The sequence below is a fragment of the Falco rusticolus genome, chromosome 7 (assembly GCF_015220075.1).
Source record: "Falco rusticolus isolate bFalRus1 chromosome 7, bFalRus1.pri, whole genome shotgun sequence".
Lineage (NCBI taxonomy): Eukaryota > Metazoa > Chordata > Aves > Falconiformes > Falconidae > Falco > Falco rusticolus.
Window position 1 is genome coordinate 65477176 of NC_051193.1, and position 25715 is coordinate 65502890.

The following is a 25715-nucleotide window of genomic DNA, read 5'->3' on the forward strand; positions in this document are numbered from 1 at the left end:
ATTTCATAGAACTCTTCTTTCCTATGCATCAGCTCCCTTTAATCTAAACAGTCCTCTAGCATTTCAGATCTCTTTTTTTCATAGACTCTTTTCAAGTTCATGCTAATTTTTTCCTTGTTCTTCTCTGCCCTCTTCTTTTTCTTCTGTACCTCTTTTTGTGATGGGATGTCCAGAATCCAAGGTGAGGTTGTGCTTTCAGTTTAAATAATGACATTTTAATATTTTTAATGTTTTTCTCTTTTCCTTTCTTTACACAGTCAAACAGCTTGTCGTGGTTTTCCTGACCCCCACTGTGCATTGAGCATGTACCTTCACTGAGCCATCCACAACAATGTGATGCAAGTGTTGGGTGGCTACAGTTAATTTAGAGCGCCCATCAGTGTGTGCAGGGAGGATAAATCGCACCTTCCAATATGTGTAACCTTGCAGCCATCTATGCTGAGGGTGAGCTGCCAGTCTATTGATTGTTCACTTATCTTTGGTAGGGACTTGGCAGGGCTTATTTTTCCATAGCGGTGAATAATTTCTGTTGCATCTCATGGAATTTTTGTCACTGCACCACTGTCTCCTTTGCCAGATCACTAGCAGGGAAATTAAATCTTGGTGTAAGAAAGGTTTTAATGGGACACTGCTCTTTATTCTTGACAGTGATGTGGGTCAGTCTATTTGTAGTAGAGAGCCCCTGCTGCCTTGTGGGTGCTACCTGGACCTGTTTGCCTTCTCATCGCATTTCTCAGTATTTCCAGCGCTAGTCCAGCCTCCCTGGAAGTAACAACATTGCAGGTGCTAACATGGACAGGGCTTCTGCAGTATCACCTCATTTAGCACCCTTCTGCCTTGTGGGTGCTACCCAGACCTGTTTGCCTTTCCATCACATTTCTCAGTGTTTCCAGTGCTGGTTCAGCCTCACTGGATGTAACAACATTGCAAGTGCTAAGGTAGGCAAGGCTTCCACAGTATCACCTTGTCTAAAAGAGCTCAGAGCAGGTTGAAATCAAGCTGTGGTAAAAACATCACTAAATGTTGCAGCCTTGTCCTAACTAGAGTCCCCCACTGCTGACGTCTGTAGAGCTGGGCTTGGTGTTGCAGAGAGGGAATGCTGAGCTGGGAATGGGATAAAATGAGCAAGCGATGTCACATCTTCTCTGATAATTACTCAGTTTTCTTTCCACTCTTTGTGTGGGAGTTTGTTGAAAGCCACTTGAAAGTCCCAGTAGATATCCCCCTTTTCTCTTCTATTGACCATTGCATTAACATGCTTAGAGTATTTTAGCGGACTGGTGAAGAATGATTTTTTTCCTCTTAAAATTCCTGTTGGCTGTTTTCAGTCATATCACATTTCGCTAGATGATTTTTAGGACTCTATAATTATTATCTCAACTAATTTAATTGATACAGAATAAAAGCTTGCAGGACTATAATTCCCCAGATTACTCTGGATTTTTCTTAAAAACAGGGTAACTTTTGTTCCCCTTCAGTCCTCTGGAAGCTAATGGTTTTAATGTGCGACCATTTTATTATGATTATTAGCATCTCAGCTACTTTTTGAATTAATCTGTAATTGTTATATGATTGAAGTTTTCAAGGTATTTTCTGAAGACATCTTCCTTGAAATACTGTCTAGGAGAGTGTAACTCCATTGTAAGCAGTGATGGCCAGGCTTCTTTTCAGCATCCTGCTCTGTTCAGGGAATTGCTTGCAGAAGGAGAATGCGCCTCCTTTCCCTTGCTCAGTTTGGAAGTAGGTGGGATGCGAGCAGGCACCACGTGGTGTGGAGCTGTTCCTGCTCCCCTGTACAAGAGTGCTGTCCAGTATGGAGGTGGGAAGAGGAGCAGCCCTTCTAGCCCTGTCCTCTGGGTGAAATCCAGCCTGATGTCCTTTGTGAGATGTCTATGTTTGCAGTGTTCCTGGAGGCAGCACTCATCACCAGGAATTTGTGGTGACTTGTTTGTTATGTCTTTGACTAATTGAATTTCAAATTTTCTCTCTGCATTCCTAATCCTCATTTCACATTTTGCCAGCTATGAGTATGCCCTTCAGGGCTGGAATGACTTTTCTGAAGGATTTTTGATACGAGTGGCTTCCACCACATACCTTACTGTCTTTAGTGGCCTTTCTTCTGAGCCCTTTTGTCACCAGGTCTGTCACCAGACAGCAGATACTCAAGCTTTCACGAGACTATTTTAACTTTGGTATTTATTTTCTTCTAAATTAATTCCTTTGTTTTTAAGACGAGATTAGTATCTGCCAATTTGTGACACCTGCATGTCTGGTGCTCTGAAGAGCAGTTCTTTGCCAAGGTCTTTGTGAATAAAGGCTCCTTCAAAAGCATCAATATGTCTTGAGAAGCCAGCTCTGCTTGTACATCAAGGAAAAATTAAAGCTCTGCTTGCTGAGTGTGTGCTTCATTCCAGAGGTGCCTCCTCTCCATACCTGACAGTTGTTAAACTTTCACTGTGGCCCGTATGGAACAATTTTAATAATCTATGTTAATCCCAGTCTACGCAGGGCTTAGGTAGACTACAGGAGTCTGTTGGCCATCCTGTGGGACAACGGAGAATTTGTCCTGCTGAAATTTGGGGAGGGGATTTGAGACAGAAGGAGATGCCCAGGTGGACTGAGGGAAGAACCATATACACACTCAGACAGCATTTGTGATCTGAAGTGTTTCCCAAGGGAGGCTTATTCTTGGTAATCCTTGGTACGTGAAATGCTTCCTTTCTCTGCAGTGTGCTTCTAGGCATGATGGATACAAGCAGGTCCATGTCTAACCAGCTGTTGTTCCCAGCTCTTTTTCCTGATAAGAAGAGTCTTCAAGGTATTGCTTGTGCAACGAAGAGCAATATCTTGTGAGATTCCTCAGAGAAAAGCTCTGAGCCATTCTATGGGTTTCCATTTACCCTGCAGTTTCTCCAAGGTAGGACAGAAACCTGTCAGCAGTATTGGACACAGTTGTAGGAAAGTGACACTCTTGCTTTGCCTATGATTAGGAGAGGTCATCTATCAGAGAAACAAGTGCTGCATCTGGACCATGACCTAGCTTGGGGAGATCCAGGCAATTAATAGATATTAATTATAGATGTTTCTGCTAAAAATCCTGACCTGGTTGGTAAGAAAAGAGACCTTGGTAGCTGCATTCACAGTCCTGCCTCATTCTCACTGTACTTCTGCCTCTAACGTGGACTGGAGTTTTGTAAAATGTAGGGCTACAGACAGATTTCCTTCTTCTGAGACAAGTTGTCTGGTCATCTTCTGTCTGTCTAGCAGGGGCAGGAGCTGGCATTCCCTGGTCTGGACAGCCAGCCAGGGCAGCTGTCTCTTGGGAGTTTTAGCCAAGCCAGTTGTGAGAACATGAGACCCCCTATGCTGTGCATGGGAGTTTTGTCCTGTTTTGTTCCTGGAACTCTCTGTAAGGATGCTCTTGTCTCTCCTGGCTGGGACTGCTGTGTCTATGAGGCCAACCAGGTTCTCTGCAGGGTAGATATGTTTGGAAGAGCCAAAATTTCCTCTCGCTTGGTGCTAGAGGAGAGACTATTTCTCCCTCCTTCTCAGCAGTGACCGACATGGAGATGTACCCTGCATCCAAGTGTGTCTACAACCAGTTGCATTGTCAGCTATGAGTTTTCCATCCTGTTTCTTCCATCTCCCTTGGCAATCTGTGTGGGATGGGTAGGTACATTGGAGGCAGCACCTCTATGCCGAGCTGGCTGCCCAGCCTCATGCCCAGCACTGCGCTGCAGCCTCAGGGTTGCTGTCGCTCTGCCCTGGGCCGTGCTGCAGCCTGGAGTCATTTGAGGGGCTCCTGCTGTGCCTGCAGGAGATTGCAGGGTGCTGTGCTGGCTCATGCTCAGTGCTGGGGTTTTTGGAACGAATCTGCAAGGAGCCTTGCCACTGTGTCCTGCCAGTATCCCGGGCTATCCTGGGGGAGCGCGGCCGGCCACTGCTCCCCTTCCCCATTGCTGCTGCTGGAGGAGTTCCCCCATGGCTGGAGGCAGCGGGCAGAGTGTGAGTACTGAAGCTGCATAAAAGCTGTTTCCCTGTAATGGGCTGCACTCCTGATGCTGTGACAAAATACCCAGCTGCTCTGGCTCCCTCCTTCCTGCTGCCTTTCTCTTTCATCCCAATACTCCCTCCCTGCTTTTGTTGCTCTCTCATCCTCTTTCACAGCTTCCTTTCCATGTCCCCTTCTGGCCTGCTTTTGCCTCTGCCACACAACAGGGGAGGGGAGCAGGGAAACAGCCGGGTCAGAGGCTTGCTTGTTACAGCAGGAGCTTTAGAGTTGGTGTGTAAAATGCAGCACAATAATGTGGGAGACTTCAGGTATGCTCGTGGATGTTATTTTCTGCCTATGTATTCGTGAGTGCTTTTGAGCAGGCAATACACTGGGGGAAACTCACGCACCTAGCACAAGTTATGCTTGCCCGTGCGTGCCCACCTAGGAAAGTGTGTGTGCACGCGTGCGTATGTGTGCATCAAGCTGTCAAGTCTCACATGCTAAGTGTGAGACTTGCACATTAGGCTTTCTCCTCACACTCCCCTAGGCCTGTGTTTCATGCACTTGCAGCTCAGCACCCAGTCTTTCCCCTGATATGTTCCCCAGTGCAAGACACTCGCCCTGTCCATGATGTGACACAGCACTGCTTTGCACAGAAGTCAAAGATAGCCACGGAATGGGGTGTGTGTGGTGTTCCCACCTTTGTGGTGGTGTTCCTTTCTGCCGTATATTTTGAGGCTTTTGGTGGAGTCCCACACCACAGGGTCTTGGGCAGATGAGGTCTGCAGATACAGGATTTGACCTTCAATGACTTCTGACACAGAAGCGAGAGGACTTAGGAGCCTCCATGCAGATAGGTGTCAGGCATTAATGGGAGATGGGTGCGGAGTTATTTTTCATCATTGATGTGCTTAGATTTTATTAATGTATCAGAGTAAACTTATCTGAAGTTTATTAAAGAATATTGAGTGTAGCTGTGTCCTTGGCAGGAGGTTTGTCTAGTGAGAGTAATAAAGGCAGAATAAATCATTGTCACTGAAGGATGTGGTGGCTGGCCTGTTCTTGAAAGGCGGAATGAACCTCAGGAGCTGAAATCCAGGCCAGGCAAATGGTTGGTGATAGGTTTTGTAATTTGATGGCTGCATTTTGGCCAATGTGAGCAAAGCTGGGAAGTCTTCTAATTCTTAGTTTCTAAAACCACTGTCACTGCAGACTTTGCTGGCAATGTAAACAGTAAGACCAAGACCTGGGTGGACTGAAGGGATGTGATTTCCCCTTGTGGTGTGTCAGTGAGCTGAGAAGGATGAAGGACTGCCTGCGTGCTGTCGTCCTCACTGCCAAATAGACACCTGTAGTTTTGATTTTTAACAGATTCTGCTTCCAAGTTCCTGGAAGTTTCTGGAGTGGTATCTCATTTTCTTGCTTTAATTCACGGCACTCATACTAAGAGTCTAACATACATGGTTTTGGTCCTGACTTTTGCCTGTTGACAAGGGTTCCCAATCTGTGCATCATAGCGGTGGAGCACAGTGACAAACCAATGCTGTCCCATGGTTAGACATCTTATTCTGTGTAAGGAGGTAGTGTGGACAGAGCCAGAAAGTAATGTGCTGTCACTGATCGTGGTGCCTGTGCAAACAAGTGTTGAAGCCCCTTATACTCTGGAGCATCTTGTCCTGGTCTGGTTCAGCCCCTCTAAATCAAGCCAGAGTCCTAATATTTAGCTGACACATTAGATGATGATGCCCAAAATCAAGAAAGGAAATTCCTGGGCTGTGTGAATACTGGACATATAAAGGTATATATATATGGATGTGTGCATGTAACAGACAGTAAAAGGGCTTAGCTGATGTTCTGGTCTCTCCGCAGGTGCATCTGCGCTCTGCTGAGCGCCTCCGGGACCTGTGCTGCACCAACAGAGGCACCTTCATCAAAGTGGGACAGCACCTGGGAGCACTTGATTACCTGCTACCTGAGGAGTACACTCGCACCCTCAAAGTGCTGCACAGCCAGGCCCCGCAGAGCACCAGGCAGGAGATTGAGCAAGTTATTCGTGAGGATCTGGGCAAAGAGGTAGGGGCAGCCACAGCCTGTGTTGGCTCTCAGGCCTCAGCGAGCCCTGGGCAGCTAGAGGAAGGAAAACAGGAGCAAGGAAGTCCCTGGTAGTTCTCAGTGGCAAGAGGTACCAAGCAGGAGGTATCTCTTCCTTGCCCCTGGGAGAAGGCCATGTGAATTTTCCTTGTCCATTGCTGGGCATTATTAGCAAGTTTAGGAAAGGAGAAGGTAAGAGTGGATTAAGGATGTGAAAGCTGCAGGTGGAAATGGCGGGACTCAGCAGAGCAGCGTACCCCGAGGTTATGCCGAGACTCACAGGGCTGCTGGAGTTCAGGGTGGAGGGCCATCTGCCACACTGAGGGGTGGGAGCTGGAGGTATTCGTGTTCAGGGCGAAGATATGTTAGCAGAGCTCTGTGAGGGACTGCTCTCCTCTGGCTGCACTGGACCAATTCCATCTAACAGTGACAGCCCTTTACTTTCTCAAGCCCCTAATTAACCCCCAAAGAAAATAATAGCATAAATCACTTTTGGTGCTTACAGTCAGGTAACACAGTAGCCCAGAAGTCTATGTCACCATTAACCCTCAGCAACCCATAGCACTGATATCAGATGTAGGTGCCTGTGTTCATTAGATGTAAGGGAAGTAACTGCAGTAGAGAGGATGTTCCGATATTTTGCATCTTGCCCTTTACAAGAAGATATCCCCTCACTCCAGCCCATGTTGAGGAGAGATATTTCAAGGATCACAACTGACATGGTAAGAGAGAGGCAGGAGGCAACAGTGTGTGAAGGCAATGGTAGAGAAGGTGCGTGTGAGTGGGAGGAAGACAGGGGGCTGAAGAAGGCAAGCAGTGTGTACATCTGTTATTGCTCATATGTAGAGGTTTGTGGGGCTGTTTTGGGTTGTTCTGGTCTGTCTGACTGTGTGGTAAGGAGGTATGTGGGGAATGTGAGGGGGTAACTGAAGTATTTGCACCTAGTGGGTATATTATGGGCAGATTTGGATGGGGTGGGTCTGCCCATGTGTAGTTTAAGGGTCTAGGTATTGTCCAGTCAGCAATGACAATTAATATTCCCCTGAAGTTTAACGGCAGGGTTAATGTCAGCCCCTGACCTGCAAGATGCTCCCTCCCTCTGCACTGCAGCCTTGTAGCCTGGCCGGTACCAGCTGTGTTTCATAGCTCAGTGGATAGATGGAGCAGGGCAGGCTAGCTGCTCCCTGCAGGCTCCCTGCTGCTCTGTGAGCCTCCATCCGGCAGCCTCTCCTCTGCAGGAGCTGTGGAAAGCCACCCCAGGATTAGACCCCATTAAATTACCAGAGCAGCCACCTATGGCTCAGTTTGTGTGGCATCTCTCAGAGGCTGAGGCAGGTGCTCGGAGACGGGCCCTTTTCTTTTCTCTGAAGTGCGTGTTCAGCTGCCACTGATACGCCCTGGTTTCTTTCAGCTTTTTGGGAGCTAGATGAACCCTCCATGCCTCATTGATTCCCAGCGAGGCAGCTCGAAATCAGTCTCCACAGCAGCCTTCCCTCTTAGCATTCATTTCACCCACATGGGCAGTGCTGGGCAATATTTAATTTTGAAGAGACAAAGAGGGGGAGAAAAAAAGGTAGAAATGGGAAGAAGGAGATAGAGGGGAAACGCTAATGAGAGAGAGAGAGTGATGATAAAAGACACAAATGAAGAGAATGACATGTATAGACATAAAGGAGCTGTTGAAACTGGGCAGTATTAAAAGCTGAGGTAAATGCCCATGTTCATCAGTTGCAAGGTATTTAAAAAACAAAAAGGATTGGGGGAACCTAATGCACCAAAGTTGTCTTTGCTGGAGCCCAGAGGATTTAATAGGGTGACTTCAGGAACAAATTTAATTCCCACGTAGCTACATCCTCAGTACATTTTAAATATGATGTACTTAGCTGAAATATAAATGGCAGAAGGGCAAGGTGGAGTGTCAGGGTAGAGGAGAGTGGAAAGATGGATCCTGAAATCTTCCCCCTTGGGGCCAGCATCTCACCTGGGAGCTTGCAGATGAATTAAAATAGAAGAGAAAATAACAGTGAGGGAAGCTTCCCAGGGCACTTAGGCCTAACCCTGCTGCTCTCAAATTCAGTGGTAAGACTTCCAGTTCCCCCATCAGGTGCAAGAGCTGGCTCCTCACATGAATCTCAAGTGTAGGCAAGAAGTAATTACATACGGTTTGGATCCATGCAGAACAAATGGAAGAAATTGCAACTGGAAATACAGAGATACCTAGGGAGGAATGTGACAAGCCGACAAATTAGGCAAGAGCTTCCAAAAGGGCTTGAAGATCAAAAAAAGCCAATTTTATGTGTAGAAGCATTGTGTCTTCAGTCAATTAGGAGCAGTCTGTCTTCTGATGTGACCTATGCCGGAGAATCTTATCAGAGGCTTGGATATTTGACAAATGAAGCGGTTTTGTGGGAAAACTGGCATAACTGGAGATCATGCCAATGGGACTGATCTTTGAGCAAAGACAGAGGGCTTGTGAGGTAGATTTACAGCAGTTCAATGCAGTTGTTGTCACCCTACAGACTTGCGTGACACCCTAGTGATCGTGGATCTCCCATTCTTGGCCAGCATCATGGCTGGAGACTGGGAGCTGCAGTGTGGAGCTCTGCCATATGAGCTAATGGACTGATTTAAAGGCAAATGGCAGGTGTGCTGATCTGACGTAGAAGGTGCATCATATATGCTGACTAGGGCAACCTGTCAAACCCTGTTTTAAGTCTAGGGGGAATCCGTGTAGCTATCAGGGATCATTGGGATAAAAATAATCAGTAGTGAGCAGATGCTGTCTTTCTGATCTTGGCCACAGTGGTTTGGCTAAGTGGTGATGGGCAGTGATCATTCTCTTGAGTGTTGTATGCAAGAGGTTGAGATGGAGGGTGGGATTCTGAGGGCAACATGAGTAGCAGCAGTGGGAGAGGCTGCAGAAAGAAATTTTTACAATGACTTCTGGATCACTAGCAAGATCATAGAGTAAGAATCTTCTGGGGAGACAGTGGAGATACCGCAGGTTGGGCTCGTTCTGGATTCCTTGAAGCAATTGGGAAAAGCATATGGGTGCATAAAATGGGTGATGAGATATGAATAAAAGAGTCTTTCCTACTCTATTTTCATCTTCCTTGCTTGAACAAGGTTCTGAAAATGAAAAGGTGTCAAGTGTGGAAAATGAAAGTGAAATGTGTATGTTCCCTACCCCACAACTGTATTTTTCTCTGCAGAGCTATTAATGACACAGATAAAGATGGCTGGCTCAGCTGAGCTCTCTAACTCAACAAAGTGCATTGCGAGCAGAGCCAGGCAACTTCTGGTGAAATGTGGACACCAGACATTCAGGGAGAAAGACTGATGAGGGGCTCTGGAAGATAAATCTTTCAGAGTGGCTGCACCTTACAAGCACAAAATCATTGTGTTTAGAAACTAGAAATGATGGAAGTAATGTTTTACCAGCACTGGGATTAAGGGCATTTCCTCCCTCTGGCAGGTCTGTTGGAAGGGACTGGTTTGTGGCTATGGGATACAGGGATACTGGGGAGGCGATGCCAGTTCAGTCCCAGAGCAGAGATGCAGAACCCAGGGCATCTCTGAGTTTGGCCAAGCCAGTTCCAGCTGACAGCCCTTTGGTGTCTGTCAGAAAGGCTTCCTGTAGGTCTTTCTGTATGTAATTTCCATGGACAGGGTGCCCAGAGGAGCTAATTGCTCATTGCTAAAGACTGGTCAGACTGTTGTGAAACTCTCCCCTTTCAAAAGTAAATCTGCTTCTCTCTGCTCTGATCAAGGCTATTCCAGAGCATCCCTCCTCATAGGACTGAATAGCTGCAGAATGACTTGGCAGCTTTTACAGCCCTGGTTTTCTAAATATTGTTGGTGCCTTTCTGTTGTCTGGCTCTGGTACTGTCCAGTGCAGTCCCTCATATGGCTCTGTGGGTCTTGCTTCTCTGCTGCTATGCAATGATAATGAGTTTAGATACTGTGACATCTCCTCACTTCATTGTATACTCCTATCTATGCCAACATGCTCTTTTACCTCTTTCTAGTCCTAAAATACCTCCTTGTTTGCAGTCATATTGCACATCCCAGTAGGCTACAGCATAGCTCTACCCCCTCATCACCACTGTAATCCCTCTGTTGTATACAGCAAGACATCATTTTCCAGAGCCCATTGCTCATCACCTTCCAGCCCATCCTCACACATTGGCATCTTGTAATCAACTTTATGACTTTTCCCCCCCAAGACTCCTTATTGTCCCTCTTGGTGTGTTTGTGTACTCCATACTCTACCCAGGCTTTAACTCACGTTGAAGGTAATTTTTCCTGAGGGGAGACACTCCTTCCCTACACATCTCTCAGCACTGTCCTTTTAGAAATACCTCAGTTCCCCCACCTGTGCTCCTTTCTGGCTGGTTCCCATCAGGCTGGTTCTTGGGTTTCTGCTCCTGTGTCTGGTCTGAGGTTGTGCAGCTGGGGATTAGGACCAGGATAAAATTAGCATCTCCTTGAGGCCAGTGTGGTCCCAGGTAGGGTCTTTCCCATGCTGGTAGGGCACCTGTGTGGCACGGCTGCCCAGGTGCTCTGTGTCCAGGTTGTGTCTTTGCCTGGGGGGCGAGGGGCTGGTACAGGGCATTGGGCCTGTCTCGCCTGCCATGGGAGTGAGGGTCTCTCCTTCCTCCTTGCCCCTTGATTTATCCTCACATCTCTGGCCTCTTGCTAACAGTTGTTGAAGCTGTCACAGAGATGAATGGAAACTGCTGAAGCTGAGTAGTCTCAGATGCTGTTGAGGGACCCCAAGAAATGCTGACCTCAGGTATCCACATCTGCATACATACTTATACCACCAGTCTGCTGTGCTTCAGGAAGGCTGAGAGGCAAAACAGGGTCCCGTAGGGAGAATCCAGCAGTGATTGAGTGTGTTGGTTCCAGTGCTTGCTGTGTTCAAAGCTGGGAGAAAGGGCTGGGGAGACCCCAGAGGTCAAGGCTTGTCTTTGCTGAAGCCAAATTGTATAAAGGGCTTAAATAGTTGGAAAGACAGTCATTTGGAAGGATGTCAGTCTAGCTCTGCTTTGTGGGAGTGCAGGTAATGGGAAGTAGTGTCTAATTGCTTTATTAGCCAGCACCTCCAAGGAGACCATCCTTTTCATCCACATTTAATTGCAGCTTTTACCTGTTTTTCAAGGACTATTTTGCCATTTGCAAGAAACCTCCTGCAGCCATACAGTAATGGAGCTTGCTGATTGAGCAGGGCAGGGTATGTCAACGGTTTGACTGTGATTTGTAAGCAAAGCACGTGTGGTAGAGGAACCTCCTGTGCTGAGGTTTGTGAGGCAAGATGCATTTTCACAGAGATGTTTGGAGGACTCAGCCTTAGGTTAAAGGGCTTTGCTCTCCTTGGATTCCTACCATTGTACCTGGCATGGCACCAGTGCTATGCAGTAAGAAACAGATACTCCTTGTCTGAGAAGCCATTGTCCCTGCAGCAAAACTGTGGCTAATAAGGTTACTGCCCTTTGTCCCTCTATTTTAAATTGCTCCCAAGTTTCCCAAAGTGTCTTCTAGGTCGGGTACACATTATTCATCCACTGTTGATGGTACACCTGGGAGCATGGTCACTGCAGTGATGTGCAGCAATGCCATGCGGTCGTTTGACAGGGAGGGACAAAAATCACATGCCCATGTGAACCTGCCATGGGAAAGATTTAGAATGAGACCGCAGCAAGGTGCTAATCCCCACAGCAAGAGACTTCCCTGCCCTGGAACTGTTGGAGTATGGGAAAAGACAGACGGAATAGAAAAGGCTCCCCTTTTTACTCCTATTTCTGTATGCATTCTTGGTACAGCATGGCAGCCTCTGCTGTGTCAGAGACGGGAGAAGGACGGACTGATTTCTTTCCTTCTGGAACTGTTAATTAGCATTTTAAGCTCTGGCAAGACATATGCTTACTTCTGATTTGCAGAACTATTGAAGCAGCGCTGAGCCCTGTGGGAAAGCAGCTAGGCCTTCAGTAGGCTGTTGGGTATTACAGTGCATGTCCTACAGCATCCAAGTTGTTCCCAAGGGAGTAGGAGCCACTTTCTGTAGCTGGCTCCATATGTTGCCCTATAGAAGATTCATTTACCCGGCTAGATCACAAGGTCTTCAGGTCACGATGCTGCAGATCCTGTTATGGCCCCAGAAGGCCTCTTCCCAAGCTGGCAGTGTTGTCTTAACCCATGCAGGATGCCAGGACATGTGCCTACTCCCTCCAGTGTTGCACAAACTTGTGGTCAAGTGTTCTTCCCAAAAGCACTGATGTGTGGCACAGTCAGTGCACGGCTGCTCTCGTGGTTGCTTGGGGGGCTGTGGGACTGATGCTACATGGCTCTGCTGAACACGAGGGTCTCATGTAGCTTGTCCACTCCAGCAATGCTGTGCTGGGGTGCTCTGTGAAGTTGGATCTCTCATACATCGTTAACAGACATGGGGAAAGTAGATTTAGGTCAGCAAGAGCTTCTTCTGCCTGCTGTGGGTGGTATGGCCATCACAGGAAATCTCTTCCTGCATGACATTACCCACCAGAGGGGAGGCTGGGCTATGGTGGCCGTTAGTCTGACAGTGTGAGGGGCTGGGAAGTGGGACAGCAGGATTTGGCCCTTCTCCCGCCCCCTAAGCCTCTCTCAGTAGGCCCGTCAGGGCTTCCAAGCAGCCGTCAATAAAAAACACATTTGTATTAAAACTATAATGAGGAATAAAAAAAGTTCACATTTTTTTTCAATAACTCGGGATATAAAAAAGAGATTTTTATCAATTACGAAAAGGATTTTGGCCATAAAAAGGTAATTTAAAGAGTCTGAGATGGATGGTGAATAGCATTAATGTCACCCAGAACAAATGGGCCTGCATTACTCAACTGAAAGGCAAGAGCAGCTGCCTGTGCGGGTCCCGCTGCTGCTACAGCCTCCGCCGTGCTCTGCCTTACCCTGCCTCGGGTGAAAGGCCCCAGCTGCTGACAGACCACAGCGTGGCTGCCCCCACACCCAGCCCGTGTGCGGGCAGTAGCTGCCCAGCACCGCTGCTCCACTGTCAAGGGCAGGTGGGGAAAGTGGGGAGCTTTGTGTGGCTTGGGTGGTCCACCTTGCTTGGTTCCTTGTGTCCTCTTGCTCGCTCCATTTGCAAGCTCTGGTGTTACTGACCCTTAGAGTCATGCCAAGGACAAGCTGGTGTCTTTATTGCCCCGGGAGCTTTGGGACAGGCTGTTCCCTCGTTCCATGTGTTTTCTCTGCGCTCACAGCTGCTGGGAGAGAATCTGGCTGAGCCCTGCTCATGGCAGCCTCTTCCTGGGTGCTCAAAGCCCCGTTGCCTAAGAGAGGGAAGGTTTTGTGGCTAGATTAGGGGATAATCTCCTTTGGCTTCCTTCAAGTTAATAAGATTTACGATACAGGAGGTTGGATGGTGGATTTTCTGAAGGATTTCTTGGAGGGCCTTCTGCAAGGAAGTGGAAGATTTGAGATCAGAAGATGCGATGGGGAATGGCCTAGTGAGTAGTTCCCATCTGCATGCTTAGTGACATTTTTTTCTTTAATTTACAAATTCTTTAGGTGCCTGAGGGTTAGTGTATGACATACCTGCATGGAATTCGTTGGCTCACAGGGTCTTGTGTGCAGATGGTACGCTCTCTTCGGTATGGTTTATCTCAGAGTTTTGATGACACCTGAAGTGTTGCTCTGATGCAAATAAATCTTGGCTGGCAATGCACACCTCAGCTGTGTCAGGCTGTGTTCAGTGTCCACGTTTTGCAGAGGTGGTGGATGTGCTGCGTAACAGTGCTCTAGCCATCGGCAGGAACCACCTCTCAGCGCATGGGTAACCCTTCCAGTTCCAAACAAATCACTGGAAATCACTATCTGTAACTGGGATTAATAGTCCTTATGTAGCCTTCTTGCATATGGAGACTTTTTTTTTTTCAAACATAGTGTGTGTCTCGTTTGTTCAGCAGTGTCTGTGTGTTTATGACACAGCAGGATCTGGGCAGGGGCAGAAACACTGAGCTGCCATGTAGCGGGACTGGCTTCTGTTTCAAAGCCTGCTGCTGATACACTCAGGAATACTCTCACTTGATGCTCTGATCTAGACTCAGGCTGAGTTTAGTATGCCCGATTTTTCTCTGAGAGAGCAGGGAATCCTGTCATCTGCTTGCTCACTGATCTTTTAATATCCTACTTGATCCTGCCTGGTTAGCATCTCCTGTTTGCTTTCAGAATTTTACATCTACCCAGTTGGCTCTTGACCCATCAGGAACATGAACACATGATGCAGTGAGTCTGGCGACTTTCGGCATGGCAGAATGTTATTTGTAGATGAAACAGATGACATAAGGTGAAATGAGTTATAGGGTCTGACCTTGATATATCTGCATTTTCCTAACATGCAGAATAGACACAGTGTTTTTATGGATTTTTAAGATATACAGTGATCTAATAAGCTCTGCTTTATGGCACTTCTGGGATCTGTCTGAGACAACTCCTGGTTCCATGTACGGTTGCTGAACCATAGAAAGCACTTCAACCCTGCCTAGGTTTCCTAGAGGAAAAAATCTAGGCTTTCTTCCCTGTGAAAAAGCTGCTGTGGGTGAGAACATTGGAAATTCTCCTCATGGGAAGCCTCACACTCAACATGCTTTTATGTTTTGAGAACTGAAGCAAAAATTGGGACCTAAGAGGTCTCAAAGGTCTTTCCACCATTAGTAAAGAAAGGGCATCAGTCCCTAGTAGGCAGGCCAGTCTGAGAGAGAGGAAGTTTTCTCATGTTCCCTTTGGAAATCAAGTTATGTTTGTGAACATTAAGCGCATTTTGCACTTATCTTCTGTAAGCTTTGCAGTGCTTTGGTTTTACAGGATGCATGGTTCAGAGCCAAACCTGTGAAGCTGTCTGTGACAACTGAAGCAATAAACTCACGTGATATATTGCTTGTGCCAGGAGAGCTCAGCTGAAGCAAACCCGTGAGTTTCTCCCTTACAAAGCTCCCATAACCACTCCATCTGAAATTGGCAAGTTCTTGGAAGAGTCTGTTCAGCACCAACCCTTCCAAACTTCAAATGATTAGTAGAATATATACATTAGTTGGCTCATCTGAGATAATGAATGAAACTGAGGTGGTATCAGTTGTGAGCGGGGAGCAAAGCTAATTTTGCCAAACACCTTATTGGATGTAACTTATTGGTTCAGGTCTATTGACTTTTATTCCCATTTATCAAGAAAGGCTAGAAGGAGGCTAGAGCAATTAAAATTACCAGGGCTTGTTAAGAGGGGTTATACTAAAGAAGTCTCTTCATGTAACTTCTGTTGCCTTTTCCTTTGTCAACTGCTAGTATCTTTGCCCTGGCTGCCAAGAAAACCCCTAAACCCACTCCTCCTGTCCCAGGCTGTCTTTTGTCCTTTGGACTGTAACCTAGCCTCTTCCTCTTTTTTTTTTTTTTTTCTTCTTTTTGTTTGAAAGAGCTGTGAGGCTGGTTTTTAATGGGATATCCTGTCAAAGGCCTTTGCCATTCCCTTGCAGTTATAAGGACCAGCTCAGGAATTATAAATCGGCTGCTCCAAGCTAAACATTTGAGACACTGGATGGTTCTCAGTGAGTGAGCAGGAAGGAAGGGAAGGGTATGGACTGTGCTGGTTCTGTGGGTCTTACCTCTCTGTTGACTACACAACTGTAGCACACTGATGACAGTGTGTTGGGTTGAGCTTCTGCGGTGTCTTAGTGTCCTGTACCCAATGAAAAAGGAGGTGCAGGCTGACCAGTAGCAGGCTCTGGGCTACTCTCTCCTGACTTTGCTCTCTGTGGGGTATGTCTGGAGTGGATCCCAGTCCTCAGCCCTTCTTTGGTAAGGTGGCTCCCTGGATTATGATGAGATGCTTTTTGGGATAGGTGCCCCTGCTTACATTTGATAGAATCCACCAAACTGCTTTACCTCATCCACAGGAGCCCAGTGATTTTAAACTGTAGGAGACAGAGCTAAATACCAGTGAGTGTTTAGAGGCTCCCTGTCCTGTTCCTATTCCAGAGACTGACTCTGTTGCTCCATCTGTTTTTGAGCTGCATCAGCCATAGGGAGGGAAGCAGGGCAATTGGATTCTGGCTTTAGAATAGTAGGTTGCTGTATTGCATGGAAATGCATGTGAATTAATCAAAATTAACCCCCTACCTTTGTTTCCTTAGCTCACTTTTCTCCTTGTAACAACCTCTAGCGGCACACCCTGGGGGTGCCAGAGGGTAACTTACGTTCAAACAAGCTGTTTCCCACTGCAGCTCGGACTGGCAGCCCTTCCTTTTGCAACGCTTGTCACCCTGCAGTGGCAGCAGCAACGCTGGGCCTGTAAGTGTAGTTGATTTATGTTAACTGTTGAAACGATAATGTTTAATCTGTAAAGTGCTAATCTATTTTTTATGTTGATTATGAATAGGCCAGCTGTGCCTACTTTCCTATTCATAGAGTTTAGTGAACAAGCCCATTTCACAGGCTGGATTTGGAGTGTGATTTACATGAGAGCAGATACTGCTCTAAGGAGAGTAAATCAGCTGAGTTACACCACTGAACCAGGGACCTGGCAGCCCACCAAGAAGATCTGGGGGCAAGGAAAAAAAAAACATGGGAGGCAGAGGACGAAGAGACAGATAATAAATAACCATAATAATAATTAAAAATAAATAAATAATAAACCATAGAAGGAGCAGATGGATCAGAACAGAGACATGAAAAATAAAGGAAATATGGGCAGGAGGAGAAAGGAGAGGTTGATACTCAGAGGAGAGATTAACAAGAAAGAAGCAGGTAATGATGTGGCTGGCCTAGCACGGGACTTTCCTCTCTGGATTGATGCAGAGAGCTCTGGGCTCCAGGGCTTATAGGACTGGTTGTTAGGGAGTATACAGAACCCCTTCCCCAGCATGGTGCCAATGATGCTGTTGGCAGTTGGTTGTGGATTTAATTTGCCATGCAGTTGTCTCCCTCAAATGACTTCTCTGGATCTCTACACATTTTTTCTGAGAGCAGGCTGCAAACAGTGGGAACTCCAGGGTCCCGTCCAGATGTTTTTGTAAGTTATTCTCCCTTGACTTCTCTTCAGTCCCTGCATCTTGTTCTCTGTGGTGTGGACTGCTGTACAGCTGCACCTCTTTGCATCGACTGGCCTGCTAGGTGTGCTGATGTTTCAAGATCTCATCATGGTACAGTCATCACCAGTAACTGGCTTATGAGCTTTACATCTTCAGCAGGGCTTTTCCTACCTTTTTAGCATCTTTCTTCTAATGTAGTGACTTCATTATATCCCTTTCTTGATACGAATTCAATTCAGGCAGAGCTGCCCACATCTGCTAGGCTACATGTACTTCCATGTCTACCTCAGATCCTCACTCCTGCTTCCCTGGGACAATGCTATGCTTCAATAGAACTTTATCACGCTTACATCAATGTAATTATGACTGAAGCCTGAGGAAGGAACGTAACTGGGCAGAATCTGTCTGGGACTGGGGTTTGCCCTCTGCATGTTTTCATTGTACTGTGCCTCTGTCCACCTTGGTGACAGACTGCTAGATTGTTCCTGTTCTTTGTCCTAGGTCCTGATCCCTTTCAGAGGAGACACATCAAAGCATTCCACATAATACTCATGGGAGTATGCCTCTCTCTCCATTTTAGGAGCTGAAGTAGAAGGGTCTGTCAATGTAGCATATACTTATGTGTATGCAGTGCTGTCCTGCTCGATATATATCTACATGCTGCCTCTACACTCACATGCAAACACCTGTCCTGACCCTGTTCTTCTCCTGCCTCTCTGTGGATGGAGGATTTTGCCTATCATTCTCCACACAAGCTGTACACACAAATGCACAGCCCCGTTCCCCCTCCATAACTTACTGTGCAAGCCCTAGCACAGCTTTGCTTGTCAAGCAGATGCTTGTAGCCCACCTCTTCTAAACACATACCCCCAGACATCTCCCCACTACACTCCATATAGTCACATAAACCTGCCCATAGACATTTCTCCACCACTACCCCTTCTCTCATACACTTTTCAAAGCTGAATCAGAAGCATTTGAGATGAGGCACAGGTGATGTGTGTTCCCGAAGGTCCCTATATATCCTCAGGCTCTGGTAGCTGGTTATTTCTCACAGGGCTGCTGCTGTTGTGCAGGCTTGCTGCTGACAGGGCCCTTGGGGCATCTCTGCAGTCCTCAACAGAGCCTCCCTCTGCCTGGCTGTGACTAATGTGGAGCCTGTTTGTTGTGGGTTTGTTGACCCTTTCCTACTTGGGTTTCAGCCAGTGCGTGGCAGGGATGTGTTTATGCCTGAAGCCAAAATTGTCTTGAAAATTCATTTGCGTGGGGTACTTCCTTAAGTCTTACCTTCTTCCTAAATGTGCCAACTGGCCCAGTCTCTGTGGCATTTTGGGATAGGTTTTATCTTGATATAAGAATGAAATTTTTTATGTAGATAACTGTCAATAATGGGAACAACTTTCCTCAGGGATGTGGTAGAGTCCTCACCTCTGTAGGTTTTCAGGACATGATAATCTCATCTAGGTTCCCTTTCCCATGAAAAGTTGGACCAGATTATCGTTTGAGGTCTCTTCAGTCTGAGCTGTTGTATGATTTGGTGATTCTTTCCAAGTGTGCTGTCTTTGCAGCAGGCTGCTGGCATCTGTAGGCGTGATATGTTATTTAGGAATATGCCTGCAGGAATTGACCCAGGGGTTCTGAGTATGTTCAGGGACTCCCATGTGTCTTAGTTTGTGTGTAGCTCAAGAGAAATGAGAACCTGGGGGGGGGGACGACGACAACAGCTGGCTTTTTGTCACCTGTCACTTGTGAGCATTAGTACTCCATGTCTACTACTAGATTCAGACCTGGCCTGGAAATGATATCTCGAGGAGGTCAATGTTGATGAGGCAGCCAAGGCTGCAGGCACGTGTGACAGAAGGGTGGTGACATTGTCAGTTGTGAGGAGAAAGGAGACAGGAGGGATGGTTTGAGTGAGAAGACTAGAAACCATGCTTTAGATTTGTTGAATGTGAACAGAGAGGTGACTACCTGAAAGACAGGCTGAAATTTTAGTTTGGCTAGAGGCAGGCTGAACTAGAGTAGAGAGGTAGAACTAGGAGCCACCAGAAAGAGGGTGGAAATTTTATGTGAGCAATTATCCAAGTGCAGTGGTGGGGGTAGGGGCTGTGAGCAGAGCTTTGTGGAACATCTTCAGAAAGCTGGGAATGGGGTAAGGAAGCTGCTCAGACATGCTAACAGAACCATTAGAAGAGCAGAAGGCTGAGGAAATGGCTCCCTTCCCTAGGAACTACAGGGGTGTTCCTGCTATGTTAGCATTTTCAGCTCTATTGCTTGGGAGCTGAAGAGCTGCAGAGAGCACGGTAAGTTTCAAAGATCTCAGTAGAAGCAGCCACTGCTCCTACTGAACAATGGAATAGGAGTCCCTTTGGACAGACGGGGTGTAGAAAGAATTTTACTGACAGCAAAGAGTTGTCTTCTGCGCTGCTCTCGCTGCACACTGTGAAACAAGTGAAAGCCTTGTTTATTAGCAGGGGAAGAAAGAAAGAGAAAGTGTGCTTTCAATTAAAACACAAAAAATGGCTGGGAGTGGAGAAGTTGTGTGGTCTTGAAGGACTGTGATTCCAGTCTGAACGACTGACAAGTGTGGCTCCATCCTCACAGACAAGAGAGATGCAGGTGAAGTAATATCTCTCTAAAAAGACAGAGAGAAAAGAGTGAATTTAATGAGCATTTTTCAAGTGGGGGACAGCTCAAGGTGAAAGAGCAAATAAAGGGAAACATTGGTATGTGCAAGGGGAGGGCAAGGGAACATGTGGCAGGTTGGAGCATCTCCTCCATAGCCTGCACTACTGGGGGGAATAAGTCACTACTTTCTTTTTCAGCATGATGGAATGGGAAGAAGGGAACAGGAATATATATGTATATACATGCCTCAGCTTTATTGTTTTGGTCTGTGCATTTTGCATAGACTATAAGATGTTTATATCATGCAAAATAGAGTGCACAGTGACACTGTTTAGTGTGTGCTTTGAGACATTTATCTCCACACAAGCACCATTGCTGGTGCGGACTCTGGCTTGACTCTCTGGATCAGTCTGTGACTGGCTGCTGTTGGAGGCCAGTCACAGACAGACTGGGCTGTGGAAGTGGTTCGGGACTGTGGGAAGGCGGTGATCTGTACAAGATGTTTATTCTGAGGTAGAAAGAAATGGGATACTGAACAAGCCAAGTCACTGTGCTGATTAACTGCATCTGGAAACAGGAAATGAGCATTTTCCCAATGGTCACATCAGGGTTAGAGGGACTGGTACTTTGTTATCACTCAGGGAGATCCTGAGGAAATCATCGATTTCAGTGGTGCAACATTCTTCCACCTTCCAGCTTCTCTACAGGGAAGTGAACTGGGCATGTAGCTTTGAACAGCAAAATCTTTCCTTTGGTAATGGACAATTTGGAAGGAAATAGCCTGGAATTTAATTCTGAGCATGGGATTACAGGCAAGGGGGAAAAGCTATCTGCGTTGTCTGGAGCACTTGATACGAGTGTACACTGTACATTCAGTACACTGAATGGATGGGTTAGAGGTTCATTTTGAGAGATCCCAGCTTTGCTGTTTCCTCTCTTTGGTTTGTCCTGTGTGCTTGCAGTATACCGAAGGCGTTGTGCTAGCCCTGCAGGTAATGACTGCACTCTGCTTTCCTACTATCCAGCTTGATACCTGCCTTATGTCAGAAGCCTGATGTGCAGTCTGTCTGCTTTCAGAGTGCTTAGTGAAGCCAGCACCTGGACAGAGAAACAGCTGAATGAAGCTAAGCATGGAAGAGGCTGTGATGATGAAAACTTGCAGAACTCTTAACTGTTGAAAGCATTGAGTCTTGGGGTACTGAGCCAGTCTGTTAATCTTGGCACCCTGTGCCTCTGGAAAGGTAGTAGGACACCCAATAACTTAATTGATGAAAAACATTTATCTCCTTGTGCCAATCAGGAGGATGTTCCTGAGCCAGTTAGGCTCCCGTCTGTCCACAACAATCCTCGCTTTTATTGGACTGAATATTGTTTGTTTGTGGGAGCCATAGGTAAGTGGCACACCTTTTGGAGAGGTGGGAGATGAGATCTGCCTCACAGGTAGGGTCTCAGGAGATGTACGTCAGCTCTGTCTGCTCCTTGCTGTTAATGCTTGTTGTAGCTGTCACCATTGAGATTGGTTTCGATCCAGGATGAGTGATATTCTCAGATAGTTTTGCCTTGTCTTAAGGATCTGACTTTACTCAGGAAAATAAATGAAGCTACCATGTGTGTCTGAGCGCAGACTATTAAGCAGGAGTCATCAGGGATGGAACAAAAGGCACCTTTTCTCAAAAGTATGGCTCTGTAACAATTAAAGGTACTATATCAAGTAGCCTGATACAGTTGTTGTACTGCTTATTGGATGGATGAGATGACAGCAATGGTGGCTTCATGTAGGCTTTCCCACTGCTTTTCTAGTCAGAAGAGACTACAGAAGTTGGTAAGTGAGCAGAACAGGGAATAGCCAGGACCCTAGGTATCAGACAGTGAATGAGGGAGCCAGCTTTGGTGCCCAGATGATGGTATCAAAGACTTTTCCTTTAGCAGAGTTCATTTTCTGTAACATTCATAGCTTTGTGACTGGGAAATGCTGTTGGAAGGATCCCAGAGAAGCTGGTAGTGGGCTGCAGAGTACCAAGGTGATACCAGGTAGAAATAACAGGAAAAGATAGCCTTCATACCCCAGCTGGCTCACAGCCTTTTCCCAGAAGAAAGGCTGGTGGTTGATGGACAGCTCTGGTTTGCGCTATTGCGGTGCAATGTTAGCAGTGATTAACCAAGTTAGCAGTGATTTGCATGCCCCAAGCAAATGGGTACCATTGGCAGATGAAGTTGTGTGGCTGTGGATGTAATAACTGCTCTGTATGTATTATACAGATAGATTTTTCAAAAGATATTAAAGTTACATATTTGGTCCTGAAAAATGAAATAGGGGCGGGTTTATAGCTGACTGGACAGTCCTAATTCTGCTCCTCCATGCATGAGCTGTGACATGGTGTGGCCCAACATTGCATGGGATATCAGGTAGAGACAATGTTAGAGCTCAGCTCTTCCAATTTCTCGGCAGGCATCTTAGCACACATCTCCCCTTGAAATGGACCTCATTGCTTTGCCATCCTGTGCACTGAAAGATGCAGGGATTTTGTGCAATAAGCCATACGTAATTGTTTCAGTGCATCAGAATACACACGTACCTTTTACCTGTATTAATTTGGATGCCGTAGATACCTCTGTGTACATGCACACTTACATGTATATGTAATATGAACACCACGGAATCCTTTTAGAAGAAAACCACTATTCTGTGTATATCTACAATATTATTAAAAATATTGAGTTAATAAATACATGTTCTTGACAGATACATTTAGGAACCATCAATTAGGCTTGGCATTCATTAGGTGGGGAGAAGTCCAATCAGATTTCACTGACTCAACAAAGCCGCCTATAAATTGTAGGCTGTTTGTTCTGACGTTTGATGAATTATTCTTCATAATCCACTGTCTGCTGCGATAAATCTAATCTTTCAGTTTTTGCTGTCTTAATAATTCTTGGAGCAACACTGTGACATTTTGTTTTCGTAGAGGGGATAGAAGGGCTGAGACAATGGAAAAAACCCTCCATTTGCTGTCTGGGAAGTAGGTCGCTCTACTCCGAGGTAATATTTTCTCACACCTAGAACTCTGGTCTTGCAGACTTGCGGGGATCAGTGAGTCCTTGGTGCCACGGACAGTTATGTGTATGTTCTTGAAAAGATAACCAGCCTAGGATGAGGTTCACATCCCTTAAACCTAGTCCAGGAAAGGCATTCAGAATTGAGAGCAATATGGTCCTAGTGTCAATAAAGTGAATTCTAGAAGTTCTGTGAGCCACAAGCCTTAGAAATGCTGTATCAGACATAGAACTGTGTAACTCTTCAGCCATTCTGCCACATGAAATAGAGGGGACATTGTACTTGGCAGTGTTAAGATGGCCACTGCAGCCCCCAAAACTTCCCTGGGAAACCTGCTCTCTTTCCAGAGTGGTGTTGTGTTGGTCTGTTTTCCAGCACACTCACAAATCCCATTATCACAGTGTCACGCAGTCTTGGCTGGGAGGCTCCAGACAGCATGATCCCTGTGTAAATCTCTGAAAGCTCCTGCAGACGGAGCTCACCTTAGCAAATTGCCATCCATAGAGCCATGATTAAGAAGGGGCTGTTTGGTGCTGTCTCTATCAGGAATGGAAAAAACAGATGAATTGAGTCACCTTGTCAAGGGAATTCCGGCTTGGAGAATCATAGCACAAGGAGATGTGCAAAATTTACCTCCCTTAATCACTTTCTGGCTGTCGGCTTCCTCCATGGATGTGTCTCCCAACTGAGCGATTTGCTTTGTCTTGAATGGATTGATTCCAGCTTCCCCATGTGCATCTTCCTGTGCTGCTGCATGGCATCAAAATGCTAGGAGACTGCAAGCTGCTCCCAGCCATCGCGGCACAATACTGTTGTTAATGGAGCTTGGTTGTATCATGGCCTGTGATGAGGATCTTGGAGGCAAGAAGTTCAAGTTAAACCTGTGTTGCCTAGTCAGCCCCTTCCGAAATAGCAGGTCACCTCATAGATTGCTATCTCCAAATACAAAATACAAGACTCAGGAACAATTATAGGATACTGTGATCAGAAGAGGAGATCTGCTGTGAAATTGTGGTTGAGGTTTTGAATCTTTCAGTTTGCATTGCTTTTTTGGTGGTAATAGAATAGCATCATACTTGTTGGGCCCCTTTTTGTGAATAATTTTTGAGAGGCTGTGATTGTCAAATCAAAGCACAGTGAAATGTCTGGAGATGGCCTCTGTCTGAGGTGGTCTTAGCTCCTGCTGCATGTTCCCCAGATGTGCCAGAGTCTCTTGACGTGGACATATTTACACTTGGTTCTGGCATATTTACCATACTTTTGGTAACAGAAACAACTGTATTGTCTGAATGTTACATGACAGACATTTCATGAAGATGCATTGTTACCAGAGCTCAGGGCTTACCCTGGAGACGGGGTCACTTCCAGCTGCGGTTCCCCCATACCTTTTGCACTCAGAAACTTACAGGGTCTATCAGTAACTTTCTAGGCTGTGAAACAGCGACCGAGTCCCAGGCTGGCAGCAGGTGAAACAATTCCTGCATTGTCCATCCTGCTGGCATTGAGACCGCTCAGCCTGGTAGGAAGAGCTTCTGAAGAACATAGGGGGTGACTGCACAGATCAGACCAAAAGCTGAAGCCCGCCACTCTGCCTCCAGCTGTAGCCAATGTTGGCTGAGAGGCAAAGGCTATGAAGGCGTGGCAGGCGTACAGTTAAGCTTTACTTTCTATGATCTTCCCAATTCCAATAATCTGAATATTGGAGGTTTCCTGGGCCAGAGATTGGATCTTGGTGTTTAATAACACCACCTGGTGATGGATTTTCTTCATCGATCTATCTACCCACCTGGACTTCTGATATTCATAATGTCCTGTGGCCATGAGTTCCGCAGCTTAATTGGTGTGGGGAAAAAATATTTCTTTTTGCTTGTTTTAATCCTGCTGTCTGGTAATCTTGTGTGCTAATCCACAATTTGCTGCTCTTGAGTTCTTCTGTGGAGTGAACGAGACGAGCATTCCCAATCCTGTTCTCTGTGACAAAAGTGATTTTATAGAGTTCTGTGACATTCCCTCCCCATTGTCTCTCTTTCCAGGCTGAAGAGTCCTTTGAAGTCTTGGGAAATTTTTGAAGGCAGTTTTGAAATGCTTTGGTGAAGGACTCTTCCCCTGGGAAATGCTGAGCATTTGAAAGTCTCCTCACTGACACCTGTACTGGACTGGTGCAGCTCGGGCAGAGTTGAGAAAAAGTTCTTTGTAAGTGGTTGTGGAAAACCAGAATTTTCCAAACTGTCCTGGACTCTGCTGGAAAGTGCCTGGATAGGACTTGTAATGCGAAATATTCTTACTGAGACCCCCATAGTGGCCCCATTCTGGCCACACCACACACACTGGAGCACCATGCTGAAAGGGGTTCAGCCTGCCAGCTGTACAGGGCTGGGCTGTTGAGACACTTTCCATTAGTGATCCTGCATCCCACTACACTCTAATTTTGTCCTGAGCACACTGCTGACACATGGCCACCATTGATCTGCTTGGTCACTGTGACAGAGCAGAGCCACCACATCCCACTCGGGATGATGTTATGTAGTGCTGGGCCAGGAAGGGGCTCCCTGACTTGGCCTCCTGCTCCAAGGGCACCTTGTTAGCGGCTTTTCCGGAGAGGGAAGGGAACATACCTCTCTGTGGAGAGGGCAGATTGAAACCAGGCGGTAATATTTGATCATTTTATGCAGCACATGGATATAAAAAGGTTGGGATTAAGAGGCAGTATATTTCAAAAGAAATTAGCTAGCGAGACATGCATGTTAAACGTTTATGGTTTGGAGATTAAGACATCAGGCTGGAACTTGGGATGTCTGGGTTAAATCCCAGCTCTGTCAAAGACTTCTCAGAACATGCTGGGTAGGTCGTGTAAGGTAATACTTTCAGAAAG

The 25715-nt window shown here is 46.4% G+C and overlaps 1 protein-coding gene across 2 annotated transcripts in view; it reads left to right on the forward strand.

Moving 5' to 3' along the window:
• Positions 1 to 25715, forward strand: part of ADCK1 (aarF domain containing kinase 1) — a 78258-nt gene that overhangs the window by 24995 nt on the left and 27548 nt on the right. Inside the window, exon 4 of one of the 2 annotated variants that reach the window (XM_037395183.1) lies at positions 5864 to 6067. The exons of the other annotated variant lie outside the window; for it this stretch is intronic. Within the exon in view, the coding sequence (XP_037251080.1) occupies positions 5864 to 6067 (204 nt within the window). The remainder of the gene's footprint in view (positions 1 to 5863; positions 6068 to 25715) is intronic. 2 annotated transcript variants of the gene reach the window in all.